At 36.3% G+C, this 26,757-nt stretch overlaps 1 protein-coding gene and 1 long non-coding RNA gene across 8 annotated transcripts; both read left to right on the forward strand.

Moving 5' to 3' along the window:
* The first annotated feature begins 13,535 nt into the window (after positions 1 to 13,535).
* Positions 13,536 to 18,433, forward strand: LOC130408065 (urokinase plasminogen activator surface receptor-like). Of its 7 annotated transcripts, none has more exons than XM_056731483.1 (8): positions 13,536 to 14,566; positions 14,700 to 15,259; positions 15,837 to 15,996; positions 16,790 to 16,916; positions 17,008 to 17,124; positions 17,543 to 17,686; positions 17,768 to 17,878; positions 17,953 to 18,433. In XM_056731483.1, the coding sequence occupies exons 4-8, from the start codon at positions 16,868 to 16,870 to the stop codon at positions 18,150 to 18,152; spliced, it is 621 nt and encodes a 206-aa protein (XP_056587461.1). In that variant the 5' UTR covers positions 13,536 to 14,566; positions 14,700 to 15,259; positions 15,837 to 15,996; positions 16,790 to 16,867; the 3' UTR covers positions 18,153 to 18,433. The 7 variants fall into 7 exon arrangements, with proteins under 7 accessions (XP_056587461.1, XP_056587464.1, XP_056587466.1 ...); XM_056731486.1 differs by having other exon boundaries at positions 13,536 to 14,156; positions 14,450 to 14,566; positions 14,700 to 15,996; XM_056731488.1 differs by lacking the exon at positions 14,700 to 15,259 and having other exon boundaries at positions 13,536 to 14,156; positions 14,450 to 14,566.
* A 2,903-nt stretch (positions 18,434 to 21,336) lies between these two features.
* LOC130408298 (uncharacterized) lies at positions 21,337 to 22,777 on the forward strand. Its single transcript, XR_008904736.1, has 3 exons — positions 21,337 to 21,415; positions 21,515 to 21,628; positions 22,652 to 22,777. It is a non-coding gene; the product is annotated as an uncharacterized LOC130408298 (long non-coding RNA).
* The last annotated feature ends 3,980 nt before the right edge of the window (positions 22,778 to 26,757 follow it).

Below are 26,757 nucleotides of genomic sequence, written 5' to 3' on the forward strand. Positions count from 1 at the left end.
TTTCTACCACTAACCTAACCCATTTAATTAATGTGAAATTGAACATGTACTATCCAACATCTATTTGCAGAAATAACAGATATTTAAACACTTTAAACCTATAAACTCTTAATGATGTTTCAGAACTACCAAACTGAATAACAGATCTGAGTACAAACATCATCAAGCCCAACTTACAGTTTTAGACTCTCCAAACAGGACTAAGAACACAAAGGTTGGTGGCATACAGCAAAAATACTGTACTTGTAAAATTACTTTTAAACAATGTAATCATTCTTTTGTGTATAACACAGCATGTGGGCATATTTTTTTTTTTTCTGACACTCCTGTCACTCCACTCTTCAGGTCGTCATACAACTCCCAGAAACATGGAGGCCTCCTACAGTAGGCCACATAATGTCCAAGAGCATCCTGGGTTAAGCCTCCTCTGAAAGCAATTACGGCCCTTAAGGTAAATCTCTTTCCTTGGAGCATCAGACTGGAAGGAAATTCACACAAAGGAAATTCTGTGGAGTTGCTGTTTCCCAGGTCAGTGTCAATCCACAGAAGTTCTCTTAGACTGTAACTGTGTGAAACTCTCCCAGCACAGACCATTGTTTCTGAGGTAGACTCTGTCTTGAATTCAGAGGGACACTGTGTTGGATTTCGGATGGGCCTGAGGCAGGGGGATTCTGGATGGTTAAGGCCTTCTTCCACTGCTGTCTGAAGATGAGCCATACCAGAAGCCTGCAGTACAGCAACAGAAGGGGAAACAAATGGAATTTCCCTTGTTACCTGTTTATTGAGAGCGCAGTACTGAGAGGAGCAATGTTTTGAGAAGGTAACACATGCACGTTTTGTCATTGACTTTTCAATGATTGTAGAGATGTGGCACTGTGCATTGATCTGAAGAGCACCTGACTTCAAATTGACAGCTTTGAATATTTCACTCAGCAGCTCTGCCCTCTGTGTGTAGACCTGAGCATTCAGACCATTTGTGGTGATAGTTTTCACAAGCTGGAGGACGTTACTGGCGCTTTCACTTTGAACTATATTTCTGAAAGTGCCACTATCGCAGAAAGCACAACACAAACATTGACAAAAAGCATCAAAAGCACAGGTGTTTAGCACAGAGATTCTTGATTTCCTGAATTTAACAGGCTGTTGATTATTTCCATTTTTTAACGTTTCCACTTTCAATTTTTTCCCCTTTACAGATTGATCTGCTTGGAGCCATTCAGGACAAGGTGAGAGGTACGATTTTCTCTTCCTCTTTTTGGGCGGAACTGCTAAGCCTCTCCAGTTTTCAACCACGTCTTCATCTTTTGGATGGATGTCTGTGACAGTGTCAGACTGTGCAGAAGAGGCAGCATCCATTTCTGGTTTTCCATCTACATTGCAAGTTGTGGTGGGTAGTGTATTCGCTCCTGTGATGATGACTGTGGCAGGATCTCCATCTTCTTGACCTTGTTTTTCACCTTTTTGTTTTGCGGCACAAATACGCATGTTGCCTTCAATGAAGGACAAATGTCGAGCAATGAATCGATCCACACGCATAGGCAGGTTTTCATGCTTGAAAAGGCCGTGTTTGATGTTTTTGAACTCTGCTTCAACATTAGCTGAACTAGCAGTGACGTTGGTGCTACGGAAGTGAGGGATCATTACCCCTGTCCAGAGTGGTAAGTAACTTGCAAGCCAGATTATATTAGGAATAATCTCAGGGAGGAAGTGCATATTATCACGATCACCATTAGCCACAGCAAGTGACCTGCTCTCCTCACATATGTCTGTAACCCACTGCTTTAGGTCTGTCTGTGTTTGGTCACATGGATCCAGTTCGTCCAGGTCCTCACCCTCTACATCTGGAATGATCACACACTCTTCTGCAATTCGGGCTTTCAGGTATTTCTTGCACCTTTCAGATATGAGGGGGCCTCCAGAGCTGTCATTGCCCTCTGCTTCACTGAGAGCAACAACAGTTATACTGCTTAGTATCTCCCTTGCATCGTCCATGGATTGTGACTTCAGAAGCTGTGCCATTGACCTCACATAGAAATCTTTGATGCGATGTGTTTTTTTCCGCAAACAGTCCCACTGGCAGATCATCTTGATGCAGTGTGCCACATCAACCCGTACAAAACAAGATGGCACTTTTGCTGACTGTTTCCCAAGTAAGACACCACAACACTCATTGATGTAGGTCTTGAGATCCGGATGAGAAGTAAATGCTTTGACCAGAGCTCCGAGCAATGCCAGAGAAAAGTCACTCACAACCTCTTTTGGAGTTGGTGCACCTGCACGTAACCATTCTGTCATCCAATTTGTTATTGCATTAACATCATGTCTCTCTGACAGCATTTGCAGCACTGGGACACCTCTGCTTTCGTCAACTGCCAGAATGCCCTGATATAAAAAGATATGACCAGACATACCATTTGGTTTCTGTAGTTTCCTCACTACTGAGCCAGTTGCATCAAAACTCACAGTGGGGTTAGTAGATGTCTTTGATAATGTCTTGTAGAGATACATCTGTGTTTGACTCCAATAGTGACAGAAAAACTTGTCCAGTCCAATGTCTTTAATGCTACCACTGTGAGGTGCACTGTATTTTAGCATCTGCAGTGACAAAATAGGATCCTTGTCACCTAATTCTAAATCATTTCTCTCTTGCTTTGCTTTTCGCAGGGTGGCCAGATTAGGCAGATGGCTCGGCTCGGGATCACCAAACTCCATCAGTTTTGTTGCCTCTGATGCCCTCCATACATGGGGTTCCATTCTACCCTCACATAGTTCTTTGGATATCTGCACACGCAATTGCCCAGAAATTGCACGCTTGGGACAGCCAGTGTGCAGGGTGTCATCAGTGTTTGTGACAAAACACTTGAGCACCATCGGGGTGTTCATTTCAGGCTCTCGGTCACATTTTATTAGAATGTTGGCATGACACTCCTTACAGTCGCCTCTGATTTCGATGTATTTCTCTCTGTCTGATGGGTAGACCTTAGCTCTTTTAAAGGCAAATGTGCAAGAGCTCTTCACTTCTTGCCAGATATGAGAATTTATCACATGCGTCCAGATGCCAGGTTTCAAAATTGTATATTCTTTTTTTTGTGTTTTAGAGAACTTGTTTTTGTACTCAACTTTTTCAGGCATGAATTCAATCCATTTCTGAAATGGAACTTGAAGATCAAAAGTCCAGCAGTCTTTTGGTCTGGGGGAAAAAGACCCTGGCTCAAAGTCAGTGTCATCACTACTGACACTTGTTTCATGCTCACTTTCACAAGTATGCCCTAAAGCAGTCCAGATGTTGTGTCTGTTTAATTTCACAAAAGTGTATAGAGCCTTTGGGGTGATCTTGTTTTCTACCTGCTCACTAAGCTCTGTCCAGATTCTCTGATTAGGAGTAGCTATGTTGCCATATTGTACTATTGCCTCTCTTGATGAACACAGGACTGTGAACATGGAATCCCTGTCAACTGCTGGTTTCTTGGGCATCTGGTATAAGCAAAATGAAATTACCCACATATCCTGACTATAAGGTCATTCATAGCATAGACGTATTTTCATGGATAACTGTATTGGTCAGAATATTAGGATAATATAATGTACTAACAATAAATGTGAACCTCCTTTTGAAAACCAGGCTAAAGTCTCATAAACAATGAGGTCCTGAGCAAAAAAAAAGATTTTAACTATTATTTTCAAATTGTGATTTGGAAATTGTGAACTGGTTAATTAAATATATCAATGTTATATTTTCACAGAATGCTTATTGAAAGATATGAAGATATTTTCACACACTGTTCTTTACATTATGTAGGATGATTTTATGAATAAACAGCAAACCACCCAAAAATGACTAAAATGACAATGACTGAAAAAATAACTTTAACTCTGTTTTCACTGGCAGGGTTAAACATAAGAATATTATATGGCCCTTTCTGTAAAAACAGAGCTGAAGTGTTTTGTATGTGATTTGCTGTTTTTAACATGAAATCATCCTACATAATGTTAAGAACAGTGTGTGAAAATACCTTCATATCTTTAAAATCGACTAAGTAATACCATAACACAAATTGAAATCTTAGTGAAAATGAATGGTTGAAATCAAACTTTGTTGCTCATGATCTTATAGGCTATGAGACTTGAGCCTGGGGTCACAATTTAGAGACGTGTAGCTGTAATTAGCATTTCATGACGGATACTGATATTAGCAAGGAGTTTTTGGTTGAATAAATATTGACAATCGAAGCTTTCTTGAATGTCCTTCCCTTCATTTTTAAGGAGGTCTAATAATATTGCAACTGTCAGTGTGAAAATGGTGTACTTACATTTGCCAGAAATTTGATATAGTAACTTAATAATGGATTTTTCCTCTACTAACACTATTTACCATAGGATCTTGTTTAACATTGTGTCATGCGCAGTGTTGGCAGTGAAGCGTAGCAGATGATAGGCTACTCCGTGTAAATAAAGAAAAAGACAAGAGAACCCATGAAGAGAGGACAAATATTTATTGAATAAATATATTAGTATTGACAGAAAGTCGGCAGTTGGACTGAGTGACCTCGGAATGACCAATTCTATTTTTTATCATATGAAAAACAAACAGAAGCACAAAAAAAGAAGCGCAAACTTAATGATTTAAGGCACAAACGATTGAGGCTATTTTGGATGATTTCGGAGCATGTAGGGGGGCTGGTGACGTCATCAGCGCCAATAATTCAATGTCTAATATTAAAACAATTAAAGCAGCACAAATGATTTTTTTTACGGCACAAACGGAGCACAAACGATTGAGGCTATTTTGGATAAGTTTGGAGCATGTAGGGGGGCTGGTGACGTCATCGCCTATAATTCAATGTCTAATATTTAAAAAAGCGTAGCAGCACAAACGCAACTTTTCGCGGCACAAACCAGCACAAACGGAGCACAAACAAGCGGCACTATTTTGGGTGGTTTTGGAGCATCTCGGGGGGATGAGTGATCTCCGAATGACCTTAAATTATTCTTCTAATATCTGAAAAACGGAAGCAGCACAAACGAAATTTTTTACGGCACAAACCAGCACAAACGGAGCACAAACAAGCGGCACTATTTTGGGTGGTTTTGGAGCATCTCGGGGGGATGAGTGATCTCCGAATGACCTTAAATTATTCTTCTAATATCTGAAAAACGGAAGCAGCACAAACGAAATTTTTTTCGGCACAAACCAGCACAAACGGAGCACAAACGATTAAGACTATTTTGCAAATGTTTTATGTTGGGAGGGGGGCCAACTTCACGCAGGTGATCCACCTTTACTACGTGAGTGGTCTTGTGGATCATGTTTACCACATGTTTATAAATCAGGATAACAATTGTTTAAAAAGTGACTCATTGTTAAAATGTAGTATCATGGGTAGTGTGTTTTTATATTTGTTTCCTGTCTTCACAACTGAGACAAAAGATATATAAATGGAAAAAAGCTTTTTGTTCACTTGTATTACAGTATGTGATAGTTCAGTTATAATATGAATGCAAGTCTGCATGATAAACATATGAACCTAATGCATATTGTCGCTTTGTGTCGTAATTAGTACAATTTTGACTTTATTATTTGTGTCCCCTTCAAAAATTGCTCTTGAGAAATTGTATGTGTATTTTCCTCCCTACTGTTAAATGAGATTTACCCCCATGACATAGGGCACAGATTCCCATCAATCAGCCAGTTTTCTCTGTCCTCTTTCACCCTTGTTAGCCAGCAACACCCTGTCTCCTTCGTGGCTGGCTTGCACCAGCATTGGCCTGAGTGAGGTTAATAGCCTCCATGAAATCATCTCTCATCTTTGAAACGTAGCTGTCATAGTCATCTCTCCCAACACTGCGAAACATTACATCTACAGGCAGACGAGGGATTCTTCCAAACATCAGGTAGAAAGGTGGATAACCGGTAGATTCATGAGCAGTACAGTTGTAAGCAAATGTTAAAGTCTGCAACCTCTGGGGCCACTTTTGCTTATCTCTTGGGGGTGAGGCTCGTATCATACTACCCAACGTGCGATTGAATCCACTCAGTATGTCCATTCCCCATTGGGTAGTAAGCTGTGGTCCTCAACTTCTTGACTCCCGCAATCTGTTAAAGCTCCTGAATGAGATTACTCTCAAAGCTCGCTCCCTGATCAGAATGGATCCTCTCTGGGAACCCATAGATTTAAAAGTACCTGTCCCACAACTGGAAAGCTATCTGCATTGCTGATTGGTCATGGCATGTGAAGGCGTGAGGCATCTTGGTGAAGTGATCTGTAATCACCAATACATCGACACTTTTGCCATTACGGTCTTCAGCAGACCAGAAATCCAGACATAAGCGGGAAGCCTACCCCAGACAAGGTATTCCTGCTGAAGGCGTAAGCTTAGCTGTTCCTATTTTACTATTTTTATACAAAGCACTATATACAGTATATTCAGCAGGTGCTTTAATCCAAAATGACTCGCAGTTGAGAGTGAGTTTCTGGTCAGGTCCAGAAAGATTATTATTACTGAATGGCAGTGCTTTATTAACAAGTGATATGTCAATAAATGAGTGATTTTAAAAGAATTTCCAAAAAATGTGAGTTGAACATAATCTAACAGCAATATAAAACATGTAACAGATAAGTGATGACAATGGTTGTTGGTAAAAGCAGCTTGTTTACGTGTCAAATAACTGTTGTTTCCCTTCTCACGTCACTTCTTTGAAAATGCACCCTTAAAGGAAGAGCGGCCACAAAACCATCGGTGGTTTTACACCTTCCTTAAAATTTGTGTCAAAAGCTCCTTCAGATGTACATGACATGTTATTAAATGCAGCACATATACACAAATAAAACGGGGATTTCTTAGTACATTAGTGCATACATGTGCTTTATTCTCACTAAGAACTACAGAAGAGTTGTAAAAAACAACTTTGCCAAGATATGAATAAAAATAGATTTTACACTTACAGGTGAATCTCAAAAAACTTGACAACTAATTTCCCTCCGATCACAAGTAGATCAACCCCAGCTGTGTCATGTAAGCATTCCCGACAGTAAACAGCTAAAATTCTAACAGTTCTTTTTAGTTCAAATCTGAAAATGCAATTCCTTCCTGTAAACACTATCCATCTTAAATTACATATGTTAGACAGCTTTGAAGGATTATTCGTTCGTTTCTCGCCTTCAACTGACTTCTGGATTTCAAAATGCAACAGCCATGTCAAAATACATCCAATCAGAGTAGGACGATTCCATTTAAAGGGGACTTTATTGATGCCAATTTCAAAAAGTGAGGATTATTTCTGTGTGCAGAAAGTTTTCCCAAAACATAACAGCCTAACCGTTTGTGTATCTGAATTAGTCTGAATTCTCAGCTGTTGCTCAAACAAATTGAGCCGTTTGGGTAATGAAGACAATTGCATTACAGGATTATATTCTCTTTAATAAACAAATAGTTCTGGTAAATGATAGTTTATACACCAGACTGGTCCACTGTCACTTTTTGGTTTGTGCCACATCCAACAGCAAGAAGCTGTCTATTTACTGTGACCTTGTCAAAGCAGTGTTTCAAATCGCGCTTAAATGCTTTAAAGATGTGATTATATAATGTAACGCTAGACAAAGGATAATCAAGTAAACGGATGCTTCCTTTAAATATTTAAATGTGTTAACACGTTAACGTTGATAGTCCTAATTAGAATTAACATTTATGCATTTGGCAGACGCTTTTATCCAAAGTGACGTACAGTACATTGCATTGTATTATACATTTGTATCTGACTATACGTGCAATCCCCTGGGATCGAACCATGACCTAGTGCCATGTTCTAATCACTGAGCCACAGGAAAGAATTAACACAAATTTTGAAAAAATTATTTTCAGATGTTCATTTATTTTATTAATTTATAAAATTTTGTATTGGAGTGGAGCAATGTAAAATCTTTCTTGCTTATGGCACCAACAGAGTCTGTGCCGGCCCTGCACAGGACCACAGACACACATCTTGTGCCACTCGGCTTAAACACAAGGCCTTTAAAAAGTTATGGGTCAAAATAGGTTAATAAGGGCAAACAGGTGACAAACATTACCAGCTACATGTTCAGGTGTAGATGGTTGTCTTTCTCTTAGCCTATGTTTTTACAAACATTAAATTAAACAGCCATTGGTGGCAGTGACCCTTTTGTAGTAAACTGGTAAATGGTGTGAGTTTTCCAGACCCTTCATTAATCAACAACACAAACATCTCAAATATATTGTCCAACGAAAAGAAGCTGTCGGTCTGTTCAGAAGATTTTCTTGTTTCATTTCAGACAATGCCCACCCATTCTCAAATTCATGTTCACTTTTTCCCAGTCTCCTTCTCTTTTGATCATCTATAAAAAGGGAATATCAAAGGTCTCGACCTTTTAATCTTCTCCTGACGGGCCGAAGATGAATCTGAACATCTTCATTAATGTCCAGTTTACTCTTTTCTCTGGAGGTACAGTACCAAACACAACAGCAATGTTCCATTAGCTACAAATACAGATAACTGATTGTTTTGCCCTCATTCTGTTTTCTGTCAGGACACTCGCTGAGATTTTGACAGTGTGAAGGTCCGATGGGTCCTTGTGATACCTTTACTTTGTGGCCCTTGTCTTGTCTCACCTTGTTCATTTCTGAATTTAATTTTCTTTAGTTTCTTTATTTACTGGTCTATGTTATCTTTTTGTCGACTTTTCATTTCCCATTGTCTGTTAATGCCTGTACAATGAATGTGTGTTTGTTGACAACACTCCCACCTGCTGGCCGGTACAGGTACTGTTTAACAGCCTGACAATGAGTGTTTCAGCTACATTTAGGGGTAAGAACATGTGAAACAAAATCTCATATCTAACATATGGATTTCCTGTATTGGCAAAGCAAGAAAATTACAAGTCATAATACAAATAAAAAATATTTTATTTAATTGATGAGTGCTCATGGCAATGCGTATTTGATACTGCAAAATTTCTTGTGGACACTGTGTGAGAGATCTTGGTAATCTGAAATGTTTTGTTTTCTTTTTTTCCTTGACATTTATTATAGAAAGTATATATATACATTGAAAACGTCTGTGGAGCTTTACTCTGTTGTTCATTCGGATTATTTCAAATCATTGGTCTGTACTGGACCTTTCCGCAGTTTACTGGTCTGAACAGTTTTTCATCCCCAGTTTAATCTCATTTTTTTACCTTAAAAATGTTATAATTTAAAACTTTAGGAAATCGGTGTCATTTAGAAAGATATTATGCCTGAAATCACATGCTTGATTGATACCCACATAACACAGACACATACGGCTCATGAATTAAAAAATGATTTCTGACAAACAAACCTATGTGGTGTAAATTTCAGAGACACGACCAAAGGCTTTCTGAAAACCATCAAGACGAGTTTCTCAGCTTCAATATCTTTTAGCTTCCTGATCTACATCAAGCTCATTCAACCGTGATTTAGAATGTGTACAAGGACCCATGGCACTTAGATGTTGACAACGTACCTTACTGGTTGTACCGGTTTGATTTTATACAATCAAATTTCTTATTAAACAAGAATCTGACTTGTTTTACTGCATTACAGAAACAATAATGTCATGACACTTTAATCCATATATTAAAATCTCATAAAAAAATCACTTTCACAATGAAAATTCATTATAGTGACATTTATGTATACAACCCTGAGGTATTTTCATGTGTAAAATTTTGGGTTTAGAATTAAAATTGATGTCGTCTTAACTTGTTGACCATCAAAAATAAGTGCACTGGTTGCCTTTAGATTTTGAGTTAATTCAACTCAACACAACACAACAGGATTGCATCAAATTCAGTAAGGTAACTAATATTTTCAAAGTGAAATTAACTCAAAGTTTTAAGGCAACCAGGCAACTTATTAAAAAAAAAATGACCTCAGGTAATGCTAATCCTCTGCGAATACTGTAGACTAGCTGTAAATGTCAATCTTTTCCTGTTCAAAATAAGTTTTCTGTAGTTTTTCAAGCAAGAAGCATTCAGTTGTAATCTTGGCGGTGGGAGAAAGCACTTTGAGGCATGAATCTTCTTTTAGCTTTAAGTAATGTAATTTTATTAACAAATCATTTAACTGGTCCTATAGTAACTGTTAGGTCTTTTTGTGTATTCATGCTGTTTTCCAGATCACGTGCGCAGACATGATAACTATTAGGTTACTCAACTGAGGGAACAAGTTTACTCAATAGATAATGGGCATAAAGTTAAAAGAACTTAGGTTTCGTTTTCTTGAAAGTATTTTACCATTGACTGGAAAACCTTTAACATTTTACAACGTATACCAATTAACAATTCAAACACGCCTTAGGTGTGTCACGCAAAAGGTGGGCGAAACACCTGTTCATGAAAAGGCTGAGATTGTGGAATATCTTACCTTCACAAATAGTCACACCTTCTCCAACGTTTTTTCAACTTGCTTCTTAAAATAAATGTGTTCTTCTTAGCGTTGAATATATATATGAAGAGTATATTTCCAAAATGAGATAACTCTCTTTTTTCATTTATTAAAAAATCATGTTTTTTATTGTGCATTCCAATTAATATCAATCAAACTGCAGTTACTTTGTTCTGATAAGCCATAATAACAAACAAAAAACAGCTAACTAACACAATAAAACATGATAATATTATAAAACACATGATTTTAGAAAACAAAACGGAGTTCTCTCTTTTTGGAAATAAACTTACTATTCACTTTGTGACTCTTTTAAACGTGCTTTAAATAAACTACTGAAAAATGTGGGAACACAATGTAATGTTTAAGGAACTATCCCGTCCAAGAGTAACCACAAAAACACTTTCTAAACATACAAGTTTCCACAGACATTGTTTAAAAATCAAGGTAAAAACAAGATCACACGAGAATCCCAAACATGTAAACGTACAATGCAAATACTTTGTAGGCCTGTTAAGTCATTCAGAACCTTTTTGGTTTCTATGAATGTAAGAACGCCACTCATTCTGAAGTTTTACTTTCTCTTTGCAGTCTCTGCTTTATTTAACGTCTATAAAAAGGACCCTGAAAAATCCTTTATTTTATTACCCTCCTCAACAAATCGTCTTGAACTAATTAATTTAAATTATGTTAAACTAGCTCAAAAGTAGGAATTAGTTATAGGAACTCATATAGTAAGATCTTACATAATGAACAGTTATGTTTGTATTACCTTAGAATAAATCATACAGAGCGAGGCTACATTGAATTCGCTGCCATGTTTTGAACAGTAGCCCTAAACGGGTCCTCTCTCTCTACCCTGCGATACGTAGTCCGGTTGTCCCTGACGTACTAATTTACTCTTAACTGCTTTCTTGCTGTCAGATCAAACTCTTTTAACAGACTTGCTATTTACTGTAGGTCAGCCCACAAATGTGATGTGCAATGCAACCATGAAATCCTTAACTTTCTCATAGTAGCTAGACCAAGCAAATAATAATGCAAATGAAAGAAATAAGAGAAGACGACACAAGAATATATAAACACAACACTGGTTCCAGATAAACAACGACGCTCAAAACTGCTCCGTCACACAGCTAATATTACAATATATCTTGGTTCTAACAAACAGATTAACCAATGTGACTCACATACTGTACTGATCCGAATCGAAGCAACCTCCTCTGGGATGATTTTTAGACAATCTTTTCTCCCAGGTATTGGGTCTCATTCACTAAGCATGCGTACGAATACCTGTGTACGAATACTCCAAATTCACTAAGATTAGGACGAGATTAAGAACATATTCACACGCATGTGTTTTGAATTAGACGTAACGTTTTCGTGGGTAGCTCAAATTTGCGTATTAATACGAAAAATCTACTTGTGAATGAGACTTGATATTGGGCACTATACTGTAAACTGTATGGATAATGTAGAGATGCTTGTATTAAACTTAATATTTGTTTCTTCAAATACAGATTACTCCGCCGACAGATCCAATGGAAATCAATGTTACAGCTGTGATGTGAACGGATTCTTGAACAAATTAAACTCTTTAGTAACTCAAGACTACTGCATTGCAGCAGCATGTGATAATACAAGATATAATCCCAAACACATGATGAACTGAATTACATTTCGAATTGCACTATCTTTCAACTGTACATTTCGTAAAGTCAGGTGAATCTGTGTAACAGCGCGTTACTTCTCGGCCCGGGTTTGCATTAACCTAACAAGTTAAGTCAGAAAGATTTCATAAGTGAAACTGTGGTTCAGTCGTACCCACAGACATGCATTAGAAAAAATGTACAGTAGCCTACACACACCCGTCAAAAAACTGGTTACGCAAATTTGTTTTTCTGAACGGTTGAGATCTAAAAACATGCCAAGACTTGTAGATTGAGATGTGGCCTACACAGAATGCTCCAGATACATATTTTACAGCATCTTGTCACGAAACGGATTGGTAAAACCCAGGCGCAGGCAGGAAAGGGTTAAAAATATTTATTTAAAATACAAATCCAAAGAACGCAGGAAATAATATTGACTTATAAAATAAACACGTCCCGCGAGGTGAAACAAAATGAGGAGTCAAAAACTTTTACTTCAAGAAACGCAAACTAACGATAAGTTTAGACAAAGCTACGCTGATACTAACACTGAGACTAGCGCTGAACAACATGAAATAACGACAACAACCCGACAAGGAACATAGAAACAAAGGGGATTTAAATAGGCAACCATGAGGGTTAATTACAAAAGGGATGTGACGGCAGGTGATCGAGATAGAACACTGTTAGATTTAATTTCCACGCAAATGAATATACACATGGAAACTAATGAATTGTGAAGTTGTTAAGCTCACTGAATACATTCCTGGCTAGATAGTTGGAGGAAGGGTTTCCCTCTGTCCATATGGGGGGGGGGGATTCTTCTAAGCTAAACATTCCTTGTTTTATCTCCTATACCTTATTTGGTCATTCTGTGAACCCCTGGACATTTGAAACCATCCTGAGGTCTTCTGGTACCTATATAAACACTTGTAGATTCTAAAATAAATGAGTTCAAAAGCTGGATGCCTTTATGTCTAGTTCTTGTGCTCCCAGAAGAATTCTCTCACAACATCCAACCTATTTCTGATTTGATTTTAAGTGTAATCCAAAACACAGAAAGAAACTTAGTGTTCGAAAGGAACTATAAATTTAACAAACACTTAAGGCTTGATTACGGGAGACAAAAGGGGCGAGGATGAGCGACATGGCAGGAGGACACATGTTACAAATTGACAACAAAAGGTGTCTACACAAATAACACAACAAAACCCGAAAGACATGATGCTGTCACCATGGCCGCATTAACAATAGGGCTAGGCGGGGCTAAAGCCCCGGGGCCCGAGCAAGGAGGGGGCCCGTGATTGGCTGTGGAGCAGATTGATTACTACTAGCCATCTGATTGCCAAAGCCTTACCACGCCCCCCAAAAATTAGCCCTGTTATTTAGTAGCGCTTTGCCGTATATTCCATGCATCATCATGGAATCATTCTCATTAATATTATTAACAAAATTGCGCATTCGCGTTATGATTGGTCAGGTCGCATGTCAATCAAACCCCCGTGGGCAGCAGGGCACTGTGAATTGAAACGTCACGTTTGAATTTGATATACCAAATCAAATGCATTTATTTAATATACAACAATTCAGCTTAGGCCTATCAGGCGATGGCTGTCTGCGCCTTATTAGAATATAGCCTGCGCATCAACCAATCAATCGCCTCCACTCTTCACTTCATTCTAGACTATTCTTAAAATTGCCACGCAAAAACAGTCTTCGACAGCTAAAAAGGTCATCTTTAAAAAATAAATGTGCGAGTGGGGCTCAAAAAATGAATTTTTTAAAAGCTAAACAGCAGAGGAAACATGAGCTACTCAGTAAAATCCCAAAACTATCGGGTTATTTTACTAAAGCTGATGATCACGGAGTGGTGGATGTTGGAGCTGATGATAAAGACACAGCGTCATCATCGACCCCACCAATTTCAGGTAACGTTAACTGTTAAGTTTGATTATTAACTTGATGGTTGTATGATATTGCTTTTTGTGTTTGATCAAACTATTCGCCTAATGGGCTGGCAGTGGCGATAGTGCTAATGTGTCCGGTAGAAATATGTCAATTGTGCTGCGCCATCATCATGATGTAAGTTTATAATTTAAACACGTATTTAAGCATTGTGGTATAGATACAAATTATTTTAAACTGCTCAGGCACAATAAGCAGCAGGAGAGGATTAATTTTGTAAATGCTCGTTTTGATACCATGGTGAACTTGAGACGGTTTTGCACAGCGATTGGTCTTAAAGTGACAGAAGCTGATAACAGAAGCACAGCTCTTCGTATTTTCTTGACTTTGCCTGTGACTAACGCCAGTGGAGAGCGTTCTTTTTCCAACTGTCTTTGGTCAAAACCGTCTTCGTTCATGCATGTTACAAGGGAGACTGAACCATCTTACTTTGATGTCCCTGGAAAATGACATTCTCCGATCCCTTGACTTCAGTGACATTATCAAGGACTTCTCTTTCCGCAAAAGCAGGAAACATTTTTTTTAAGGTAAGCTATTTTCTTAATTGTATATTGTAAAGGAATTGACAACAGTTATTCTGTATGATTCTAGATTATATTTATGTAAAACAAGTTCAGCAGTGTTTTAGAAAAAAAACAGTTTTTTTCTCTTTCTCTGTAGTTGGTGACCTAAAGTGGTGGGGGGGGGCCTGCAGTAACTCATAGCCCCGGGGCCCAGTGAGCTCTTAATGCGGCCCTGGCTGTCACAACTCTGTCCAGGAAGTTGGAAAACTTTTGACAGGATGGATAGAGTCCTGACACATCTTTACTAAGAGCCAATGCACATGCAAGATCTTAAACACGTTCCATACTTGATTAAAACTGCAGCTTTCCTAAAAAACAAAAACACATTAATTTTCCAATAAACAGCCAATTGATTAGCTCCACAAATTGTATAAATGTAAAGACATTTTGAAATTACAAAACCTTTCATTAAAGAGGAAAAGAACTGGAAACATCCAAACATGTCAAACAACTGTACAATTTTTTTTTAATAATCAAAAGACAGAAATAACCCAAATCACTGAGGGTTACCCAGCGGCTACCCTCAACCTGGTTAAGCCGGCATGTCGAGCCTTTGCCCGGGGTGTGGCCGCTGCTGATAGCCACAGATGAGAGCTGACAGGTGGGGACCAAGTGTGAGGTGCCCTGAGACAGGGCACGACAAGCCCCTCATCAGAGGTGCTACACTTCCTCATAAACCCCACCTCATCTTGCCTCAGTTAAACAGTGTTCATGATTCAACAATAAGATAGAGACTGAGCAAAAGTGTCTCACATTTGCCCAGAAAAAATCTTAAACATCCATGCATGGGCAAATATTTTCACCTTAACTTTATTTATTTAGCGATTTTCTACTATTTGAATTGTTACAAAGCCGCTGGTTGAACTATAAAAAATCCAAGATTTCGAGAATAAAGTCGAAATATTTCGGGAATGAAGTCGAAATATTTCGAGGATAACTCGTCGTTATACATATTTTGTTTACGTGAATGTTGTAGTTTAAGAGTTTAAGTTATGTTTAAGCACGTCATCTTAACCAGTGAGTACGTTCTTAGTTCTACGGAAGGCCTTGCAAACACCAGCATTCATTCAAATGTTTAATTAAAAACTCTTTAGATCATATTTGTACATTTTTATTAGTCCTTAAGGATAATAAGAGTATTAAAGCCACAAATGCAATCACAAGTTAATCAAGCATTGTTTTTTTTATATTTCAATGTTTGTATTCTTTTTTAATATTTCAATTTTTGCTTCAGTTTATCATATGAATCCATATGCCTCAACGCGTTGGGACCCGGCTGAAGTACTGGCGACGTCGCAGAGATAAACAGCATATCCTCTTCGAATAGCAGGCAGATGTAACCACCTATATCCTTGGGTCGACCACTGGTCGCTATTCCAGTCTGAACAAAAGAGGTAATTTCCTCAATGTCTGTCTTATTTTTCTTCTGAATAAATTCAGTTTCCTGCACAACCGCTGCAGTGTCCTTTTGCTAATTATAAATCTGTGATGATGCTCCAAAAGACAAAGAATTTCCTTATTGCTAAATTCTAATCTAAAGAAGGATTTAACCAAATCTCTAACCAAATTTCTAGCAATTCTGTGATTTTCCTCAAAATCTCGTAATACAACGAGTTTATTCTCGTAACATTTCGACTTCATTCTCGAAATCTTGGATTATTTTTATTTTTAACGTGGCACTAAAACGCAGTCGTAGTTTTCCGTTACTAAATTGAATGATTTTTTTGTAAAATGTCAACAACACTGGTCCAGAAGCCCTTATTGATGTTTTTTTTCCCATTTCCCATATATTTTAAGGCTTTGAGATGTTAATTTAACGTTTGAAATTCTAAATGTTCTGATGGTTGAACTTTTTACTATTTTGTTCTTTGTTTTAATCTCTTAGTGAAAAAGAATGACACTGTTATTTTGCAACATGGACTATGCGCTTTCCCTTATTTAAATTACAAAAGTTAATCGGTAATTTATCTGAGTTATTTTCTTCTTTACTTAATGGGGCAGTTCACCCAAAAAAAACATCATTCTCTATTATTTATTCACCATCATTTCATTGATACCCGTACAAACCCAAATATGTAAAAGTGCAACCTGAAAATCCTGTGTGTTCTGTGCAGTTCGTAACATCTTGTTTCTACTTCGGTGAATGCCAACCCACTCCGATATTTGAGTTTTACTTTCTTATTACAGTCTCCTCCTGTTATGTTCTTCTATAAAAATCGCCACTGAAAATGGATATTCTTCATTTTATTCACCTCCTGACCAAAGATGGATCTTTACATAATCGCCGTTGTCCTTTTTTCTCTTTTTGATGGAGGTACGGTACAAAACTCAACACAGTATTTAATGTTTTATTAGCTACAAACATAGATTAAATGATTAAAAGTATATCCTTAATTCTGTTTCAGGACATTCGATCAAATGTTATCAGTGTACAGATGTGACGGGTCCTTGTGTAGGCGCAGAGACGGAGTGTCCCGCTCTACTTACTGCATGTGCAAGTGCTACAGTAGTTGGATATATTGGTGAGTGAAGTTTGATGAAAGATAAATATTGAAAGTTTTAACCATTTGAGTATCTGCAAGGTACAGATAAGTGGGTTTGTTATGAAATAACCAACATAATTCTGACACAAGGGTATGGGTTGTATTTAATACTTAGTAATTTTATTTGTCTCATTATTTTTATAACTATTGTTTAATCTTTGATAAAAATTATAAAACTGAGAAAGATTCCCTTATTTCTACTTACAAAACAGCATTTATGATTATGAAACAGTAATAAAATAAGGATAATGGCAGTATAATTTCAGTCACCTCTTAGACACACACAGACACACACAGAGAGAGTTTGCTTTTAGAAAACCTGTAACAAAGAACCCTTCATTACTCCATTGGTCAGGTGTGAAGTATCAAAACATCTTTTTTTGTTTGTTTGTTTAAGGCAACAATGTGGTGACCACTAAGGTTAAGAGTTGTAATTCGCCACTGACCTGTGGAAATGGATCTGTTAATTATGGGATTGCAAGAGAAACAATATCTATGAAGTGCTGTAACACAGACCTCTGTAATTCCCAAGATGTCCCAGGTATTGTCTTTGATATAAAGCACTGTATATAATGCTGACAGTAAGCTTAAGATCGAAGGATAAGGTCTGTTGTTTCTACAGATTCCAACACAATCATCCCCAATGGAAAACAATGTTACTACTGTGATGGGAACAATTGCTCAAACAAATTAAAATGTTTAGGAACTGAAGACTACTGCATTAAAGCAAAAGGTGAGAATTTGGTATCAAATCAGTATATTTGTACCCAGTTTTGGTTTTCAATCACTCAACCAATCTTTTCTTAGCAAACTTTGACTCTCTGCCAGCGACTGTAAAAGGATGCGTCAGTAAATCTGTCTGCGATATTACATCACTTGTGCCGGAGGGTTACGTGGACGTCTCATGTTGTCAGGGGGATCTGTGTAACAGTGCTAAAAGGTTCAATCTGAACCTCCTCCTCCTCTCATGGCCGTTCTTCTTCTACACAATGTTCCACTTACTTTAGCAGAACTTCAAACTCTAGTCAAATGTTTTAGATTTTGTGGATTGGCTAGTAAAACTTGGAGGGAAAGTTTTACTTTTAAACATAAAACAGCTCATTACTGCAACAAACGAGTGTGACATATTTTGTATTAAAACACTTGTTTTCTTTGTATTTTCTTTGGTGATATGCTTTTAATGAAACAGATAATCTGGAAACAAATTAAATAATATCATGGGTTTTAAATCAGAATTTTTATTTATTAAAGGTGTACAATACTGTATTAACAAAATGTGATGGTGATAATGTAAGTCAAATGAATATATATAAATGTAAAAAAAATACATTAATGCCATTAAATCCATTTTAAATGATGACGCCTTTCTGTTGTGTTTTAAATGATGCACAATCCAAGTTAATTCACAATTGTATGTGCCATTTGTGTTTAGGGCTTTAGATAGATAGATGTCTGCTAATGTCTTTACCATGTTAATAACAAGGCTATTTTACTCATAATGTCTGCAGGTTATCATATTCATCTATTCCCAAGTCTATTGTAAGGACAAACTTCCTAGGTTATGATGTTAGTTTATTTTGTAGCTTATCGTATTGTTGTTCACCTGCTATTAATAAGAGCAGGTCTGTTTTTACATTTCTCTTGCTTGAAGACCAGTTTCATTTTGTTTATATTTTCCGGCTGAACAACTGGACAATGGAGCAAAAAGTACCTCAGATGCACAACCACATTTAATAAATGATTATGCTATTATTATATTATGCTACAATTTTGTGTTCAGATTGCGATCATGTAAAGCCAAAAATTGTTGTTGTCATTAAAATATTGTAGCATATATAGCATGTTGTGGGATCCAAAGACAGCACATATATTTTCCTATTTATAACACAGGCACTTGAAATTTGCATGTTTCAATTCCGGGTAAACAAGCATGTATAATTACCTATATTTCTAACTATAACACACACACTAGAAATTCACGTTTCTATTATGGGTAAACAAGTTTGGAAAATATTTTTTAAATATCAGGAAAACAACTACCAGTTGAGATAAATAAATTGAGGAAAATACAGAGGGGAAATTTTTTTTTTAAATAGTTGTTTTTATTTAGCCTACCTGTAATAAGTAGTATTTAGCTTTAAAAATATTCATTGGAAAATCAAATGTTTGTAAAGAAACAAGTTGCTAATGACATTTAATGAAAAAATGGTTCAAAACAGCACCATATCAAAACAATTTTAAGAGCAGTTGTGTCGGTAGTAAATATATTCTTTGTGGCTTTGAAACAAGAGGTTGAACATTAGCCCATCATTGTAAGCTCAACAGAACAGTGCTTTGGCGCCATCTAACGGTGGTTTTATTTTTATGTTCAGTGGTTTCATATAATTATTTTAATAAAATAGACATTTAGAACACAAGTAATGCATCCATTCTATTCTAGACCTTGTTGTATGTTTCCCATCATGCTTGCACATAATTCATATTGTAAAATACACTAAAGGCTTTTTCTATTGCGAAAGTAGTTTTTACTACCCTTAATAGTATTTTCTTGATATTCTTCAATGATGTTAAAGATATAAGCCTTTTCAATAGTTTTATCTACTGTTAAAAAATACTTTATCTAATTTAATAATAGCTTTAATGATCAAATCTTCTATTACACACTGTTTGAACAGTGTGTCTAAAATAACACAAGCCCATAGGCTACAAGTAGCTGTACATATATCTGTGTAGCCTATGTGCGCTATTTAAAATTAGTCAAGGCAGACACGTTAGACGAACGAACGTTCTCCACGCACAATTCACACGCATGCAGTCACGTCTGTGAGGTTGTCAGGAAAGAAACGATACAATGTATCGTGTGTTTCACATTACAAAGTGAGTGAAACACACGAACAAGCGCACTTTTTTACAAAGTCATGAATACTGTATATTCTGGTGAAAAAAAGTTGAGAATATTGAGGTAACGTAAGAGCAAAAACATTAACTTACAGTTTCTGTAGAAATAGTTCAATTTAAGTGAAGAAAAAACATTTTACAAACACAAAATTCCGACTTACAATATCAACAGCATCCTTTACAGTGACACTGGATCTCCCTTTGTTGAGTAAACGGAACATTTTTGTTTAATACTGTGAACTTGTGACAACATTTCTCCCACATTCCCAAATTTGCATTTATTTGCGATTGAAAAGAAATTTAAGGATTAGTTCAAGCATGAATATATAATTGAATAGGACTTTTTTGACATTTTTCATGTTTCTATGTATTCTCTCATTCTATCACATTGCAGTTACCTCATCACCAAGGTTTGTTTCGGATGAACACTAGACTGGAACTGACCAAATAAATGCAGAAAAGATCAATTGACATGCAATACGTGCGGAAAGTTAATTTAAGACGTCTCTTAAATGTGGTCTCTTAATTTTTTCCACAGCTGCATGCATGTATATAAAGTAAACAAACTCACGTTTAGTAGTCTTGTTCTATGTTGTCCTGCTTGTCCAAGTATGTTTCGTTATTTATCATTTAATAATAATGTTGTTTCTTTTCTTTTAAACATTCCAAATGTTCGATTCCATTCCATTTTCTACCGCTTATCCGAACTACCTCGGGTCACGGGCTGCCTGCGCCTATCTCAGGAGTCATCGGGCATCAAGGCAGGATACACCCTGGATGGAGTGCACATTCCAAATGTAAGACACAAAAAACTGGTTATTAAGAAAACAAACATGTTGGTGTAACCTAACAACTTCGTGTTCCAAACATAAGACTGAAAGTTTTTAAGGTACATTTCGAAATGGGATCCTTTCGATGCAACAACTTATTTAACAGCACAACTGTTTAAGGTACGTGCATGGTTATGATTATACATTTCTGTTGCATACACTCTTAAAAATAACCCCTCTTAAGAACAGGCTTTTATTTGTCTAAATGGTTCCACAAAGAACCTTTAACATTTCTGTTTCACGAAAGGTTCTTTGTGTCGAAAAATGGTTCTTTAAATTATAAAAAAGTATGGAAAAGACGATTCCTTAAAGAACCTTTTGACTGAATGTTTCTTTGTAGAACCAAAAATGTTTCTTCCATGGCATTTCTATGAAGAAACTTTTAAGCATCTTTATTTTTAAAAGTATAGAATGACATAGATATTCATGATTTACTTTCTCATTCAGCAAAACCATCTTTTGATCCTTTTATTCACCTTCTGACCGACCAAAGATTGATCTGAACATCTTCGTCATTCTCTTTTTTACTCTTTTCACTGGAGGTACAGTACAAAACACAAAAACCTATTTATTATTTTATTTTCTACAAATACCTGTACAGATAATTAAATGTTTCTCCCTCGTTCTGTTTTTTTGTTCAGGACACACGCTCTTATGTTATAAGTGTACAAGTATCACTGGTTATTGTGTGAATGCAGTGGTGACATGTCCCCCTGAATATGCATGTACAAGTCAAATAGATGTGAAATCCAAAGGTGAGCGGAATGTGACATTGACTAAATGAAGAAAAACTTTTAATTGAAACAACCCAGCATTTGGGGTTAAACAGTACCTAACATGAAATACAAAATAGATGTGTGTCTGTACCAATGATCTACATAAATGACTTGATTGCTCATGATGTCATTACACCGCCATGTTGGTATTCCCAAACATTCTAATAAATGAATAGGGAGTTATCACATTTTAATGATAAAAAAGTTACTTGCCAGTCCCTGTTTTATATCTAAAGTCACACTGTATATTCTCAGAACTCAAATGTCTTAAGCATGTATAGTAAATGCTCAATTATTGAAATATTTTTGATAATATTAATTAATATATATATATAGTGAGTTAAATTCATTTTCCTTCATTTTCATTACAGTAGCACTTGACTAACGAGACACTTATGATTAAAGTACTCTTCTGATATCTCAATAAATACAGGCTGTACAGTTTTTATTAAAAAACATGTTTTATTGTACATTCCAATTAATATCATTTAAACTGCAGTTGTTTTATTTTGATTTAAGCCATAATAAAAAAAATGCAGCTAACTAAAACAATAAAACACAAAAAAAACCATGACTTTTGATATTTTTTAAACTGAGTTCTCATTTTGGATCAAACTCACCTTCTGTACATTGATTTCTATCCGTGGCTATTCTGCCTAAAATACATATAAGCATTGGAAAAAACATCAGAAGTTTGCCTTCTGGTTTCAATTGATAACTGATAGTTATTTGTTTCCATACAAGTAACAGTAACATTTAAAAACACTAAAAACTAATTGTGATCCTAATAAGCTGAAAAGCTGGTTATTTTAGATCATCATTTTAATTGCAAGTCAGTGGCTCTCTCTGTCAATCGTGCATGTCAACATGGCGGCACGATCGCTTCCGGGGGCTTCACCTCCAGTCGTTGGTTTAGAGTGCTAGCCGCAATCCAGTCATTTATATAGATCACTGGTCTGTACTCAAAAATGTTAAATTTGATTAAACTGACCCCTTTCTTAGGTGGAACTACACGCAAAATGCTGAAGAAGGGCTGTGATCGGCCACTGGTCTGTGTGAACAATTACTATAATGTTGGCGTTGAGAGAAGCTCTGTGCAGTGTTGTAACACAGACCTCTGTAATACACAAGATGGCCTAGGTATTGTCTTTGATATAAAATATACTGTAACACTATATTTGTATATTCTGTACATTCTTCTGAAGATAAAAAAATTTGGATTTGCTTTTTCAACAGATTCCAGACCTAACATTCCCAATGGAAAACAATGTTACTACTGTGCTGAGAAGGGGAAGAAGTGCACAAACATTCTTAACTGCTTAGGATCTGAAGACTACTGCATAACAGGTATGTATTTGGTACCAGCATATTTTCCCTGAAACATTTTAAATGTATGGATTTGGCAGACGCTTTTATCTAAAGCGGCTTACATTGCATTGTACTGTACATTTGTTTTCTGACTATGTGCAATTCCCTGGGATGAGCCCATGACCTTGCTGTTGCTACCGAACACAGGGGAATCTGTGTAATAGTGAAAAGGATTTTTTGACATCTCCCTCGTCTGGCTTTTTGCCAACCTCATTTCACATTGTCTGTATATTATTAATTCATATTCTCCTCTGTATTTCCCAATTAGTTTTTTTAACTCTCTTCATTTGTTTTCATTAACTTGAATACTATTTTCTTGTTTTTCGTATTTTTTTATAAATAACGATTGATATCAATAAAATCTATTTTATTTGGGGGGTGAAATGTTTTCAATCTGTAAATGGATCAGGGGCAATACTTATTAAAATGCTGAGTTGCTACAAGTTTTAACGTTCCCAATTTCACACTGTTCCCAAATGTGCTTCAAATGTTTTCGCATGTTTATATCATCCCCAAGCTTAAGTCTTGATTGAAAAGTCAAATGTGAATGCACCCCTCTCAACAACCTGTTATTTTGATGCTTCAGCATGAGTTAAACACATAAGCCCGATACATAAAGTGCATGTGTTATGGGGATCTTCATTTCTGCTGTTTACTTGAATCAATTTGTGTGTAAAATATGCAACGACAGCTTCTGTCATCATAAATAAAGTGTGTGCATACACTGACCAGCAGATAGAAGCATATTACTCTTTGCGTACAAGGGACCTTTCCATTTTTCAACAAAACCTTTTCACAGACCTTAAGGTCTACAAACAACATTAATATATAGAAAATTTAGGATTAATCACTTTCTCAAATTAGTGAAGAAAATACAAACATGAAGTTCTAAGTGACAATTTCAGCAGTTTCTTAAAGCACAACAGAAAAGCAATAATGAATGTAAACTAGTGTGGTTGTATCGTGTTCACTCTGCAAAATGCATTCTTTTTAGAAAACTGTTCTACATAAACAAATTAAAAACAATACAAATTTAGGATTACTAAAGTGCTTAAGTGCTTCAAAAGGTTTATTGATGCCAAAGAATAACCTTTTTTATCTAAGGTTCTTACACTAACATCAAATACGCAGATGACACTACCAAAGTGGCACTCATAACTGACAATAATGAAATTGATTACAGAGAGGAGGTCCAGGCACTATCTACATGGTGTAAAGACAACAACCTCATTCTCAAAACAAACAAAAAACAAAGGCAATCATATAATAAACTTCAAGAGAAATAACAAAACATAACACAATCCTTTGTGTATTAATGGTGAGAAGTAAAGAGAGTTTAAAGTTCTTGGGAGTACATATCACTGAAGACCTGACTTGGAGCTTAAATATCTTCTTTATCATCAAGAGAGCTCAGCAGAGGCTGTTTTTACTGAAGACTTTGAGACGTAACAAGCTTCCCCAAAGTCTCCTGATAAGCGATCGAGAGTATGAAAGGATTGTCAGAGGTTTGCCTAACCTGTCGAAAGCATGATGCCTACTGTTTGAACATTACTATGCCCCCGACCTCAAGTTTCCCTCAAAATTGGTGTAAACCTTTGAGATGTATCAGAGGCATTTTGTGGGATTGGATCCCATTCGTCCTAAACCATTATCCAAGTATCCAAATCTCCCCACCAAGTTGTCTTCAATGATTTTCTGTCATTGTCTCAGAATTTTACCAGTATTTTGATCTGAAATAATTAATCTTACAGATTTTATGTTTTGAAAAGTGCCTTAATTAATGTGGACTTTGGACTGTAAATATATAGAAATACTGTAATCATTTTTGACATTGCAGTTCCCGTGTGATACAATGTGATGTTATGGCTCACATTTCCCTTTATCTAAACATTGCAGATTGGGCAGTTTAGATATTTCACTTCACTGTTTAAAACAGGTTGAAAATGCACTTAAACAGTGTTTGTTTTTTGTTTGTGTACGCGTGTGGCCACATTTATTGCCTGTGTTGTAGTCGCTGTAAAAAGTGACACTGGTTGACATTGAATAAATGTTATTGTCTTCGATTTACTCCCATCTTTTTCTTCTTCAATTAAATTTGTAATTGTTAATGACAATGTCTGTTTATGTAAAGTTAATCACAGTGGTGCTTAGAATATAGACATTTAGATTTATTTTTTGAGGATATAGCCAGGACTCAATTAAAATGTTTATTCGCATATGATTAGGTTAATTTTGCTAAGAACATAAAGTTCTTAAAACCGAATTAAAAATATTACTGGTTACTTGTAGCAGGCCATAAATAAGTTCCCTCTACCAAGAAAAGTAGGTGTATCTAACTGAACAATACTGGTACTATTAGTTAGCTCAACTTGATTTTGTTGCGTTTGTATTAAGTAATGTTAAATTGTTTATTATACTTAAAAAAGGCTGCAAGTTGATTCAACTTAAAACATCCAATGCAGCCACTTGCCTCACTTTTTATAAGTTAGATCTAGGTATTACTTTTTACAGTGTGCCCTTACATTTTTTATATTTTATAAATATGTATTTTCAAGATATGAAATAAATATTATTATTCTAATAGGTGATGAATTGTAAACAACAATTCCCCTTACAGGAGTCCTAACAGATTACACAAAAAAGTGCAGTGAAACAACACAAAAATCCCAAATATGCACAAATGCAAACACAAGATTGTGTAGATTCTGTGTGTTCTGAGTACGCATAACATTCAATGTCTCTATATTATAGAAAGTCCACCCAACTGCTGTTAGTTTTACTTTCTCGTTTCAGCCTCACCATTTTTCGATCTGATACCACATGTAAGGTAATAAGCAATATTGCATATTTTAACATGACAGATCAGAGAAAATAAGATTATGAAACTACCTTGTTTACAAGAGCCAATCTCACCATTAATCACATTTCTGTTATAAGTTCTACTGTGATTGCTTTAAAGGAACAATGCTGGGTTTTTAGGAGGATCTATTGACAGAAATGCAATATTATATACAAATCTTTTTCTTCAGAGGTGTATAAAGACCATTATAATGAACCGTGTTTCTAATACCTTTCTCTGCAGCTCCTGCCTGACTTTTATCCTTCTTTTTATACTTACAATCCACAGACCTTTTATGTTATGTAATAAATAAGACATTGCTCTTTCTACAGTCTTTCTTATACTCCCATGATCTCTTGACTGCGTCAACATGAGAACGACATCTTTTTGTACTATCGTGGCCACCGTCGTGTTTGGACCGAGCGATTCCTTGCAAATCTATAATACAACACTAGTGGCCGCTGTCAATCAAAAACTGCGCTTTTCAGAGATCTTCCTTCTGTCCATTACACACCTTGCATAGAACATGACTGTTTAGACACTATACAAAACCACACTGATTGTAGGCCCGACCTGTTCTAAATACGGCCCTTAAAGGGGGAAGAGAACATTTTGTAAATAGCTCATGTTTAACAAAGATGTATTGACATAAGAAAAGTACAAAACACCCTTGATGGGGAAAACGAAACTAAGACTGGGTACAATAACAAAGACTGGCAAAAAAATAGAGAACACATAATATAACAACTTACACAAACTAAGACACAACTAAAAAAAAGAACATCCAAAGGTCAGGCCAAGGTAATCCAAAAACAAGGCAGGGTAATAAATCCACAGGATACAGCAATGCAAGGAACGTAATAAGGCAAACAGGACATAAACAAACCAGCACACAAGAACA

Source organism: Triplophysa dalaica, chromosome 19, assembly GCF_015846415.1.
Source record: "Triplophysa dalaica isolate WHDGS20190420 chromosome 19, ASM1584641v1, whole genome shotgun sequence".
Lineage (NCBI taxonomy): Eukaryota > Metazoa > Chordata > Actinopteri > Cypriniformes > Nemacheilidae > Triplophysa > Triplophysa dalaica.

Excerpts from the sequence above, each read along its gene's own strand:
- LOC130408065 (XM_056731482.1), top strand. The coding sequence starts at position 16,868 with ATGGATCTTTACATAATCGCCGTTGTCCTTTTTTCTCTTTTTGATGGA. Across the intron at positions 17,125-17,542 it reads TACAGTAGTTGGATATATTG|GCAACAATGTGGTGACCACT; the intron begins GTGAGTGAAGTT and ends TGTTTGTTTAAG. Across the intron at positions 17,879-17,952 it reads CTACTGCATTAAAGCAAAAG|CAAACTTTGACTCTCTGCCA; the intron begins GTGAGAATTTGG and ends ATCTTTTCTTAG.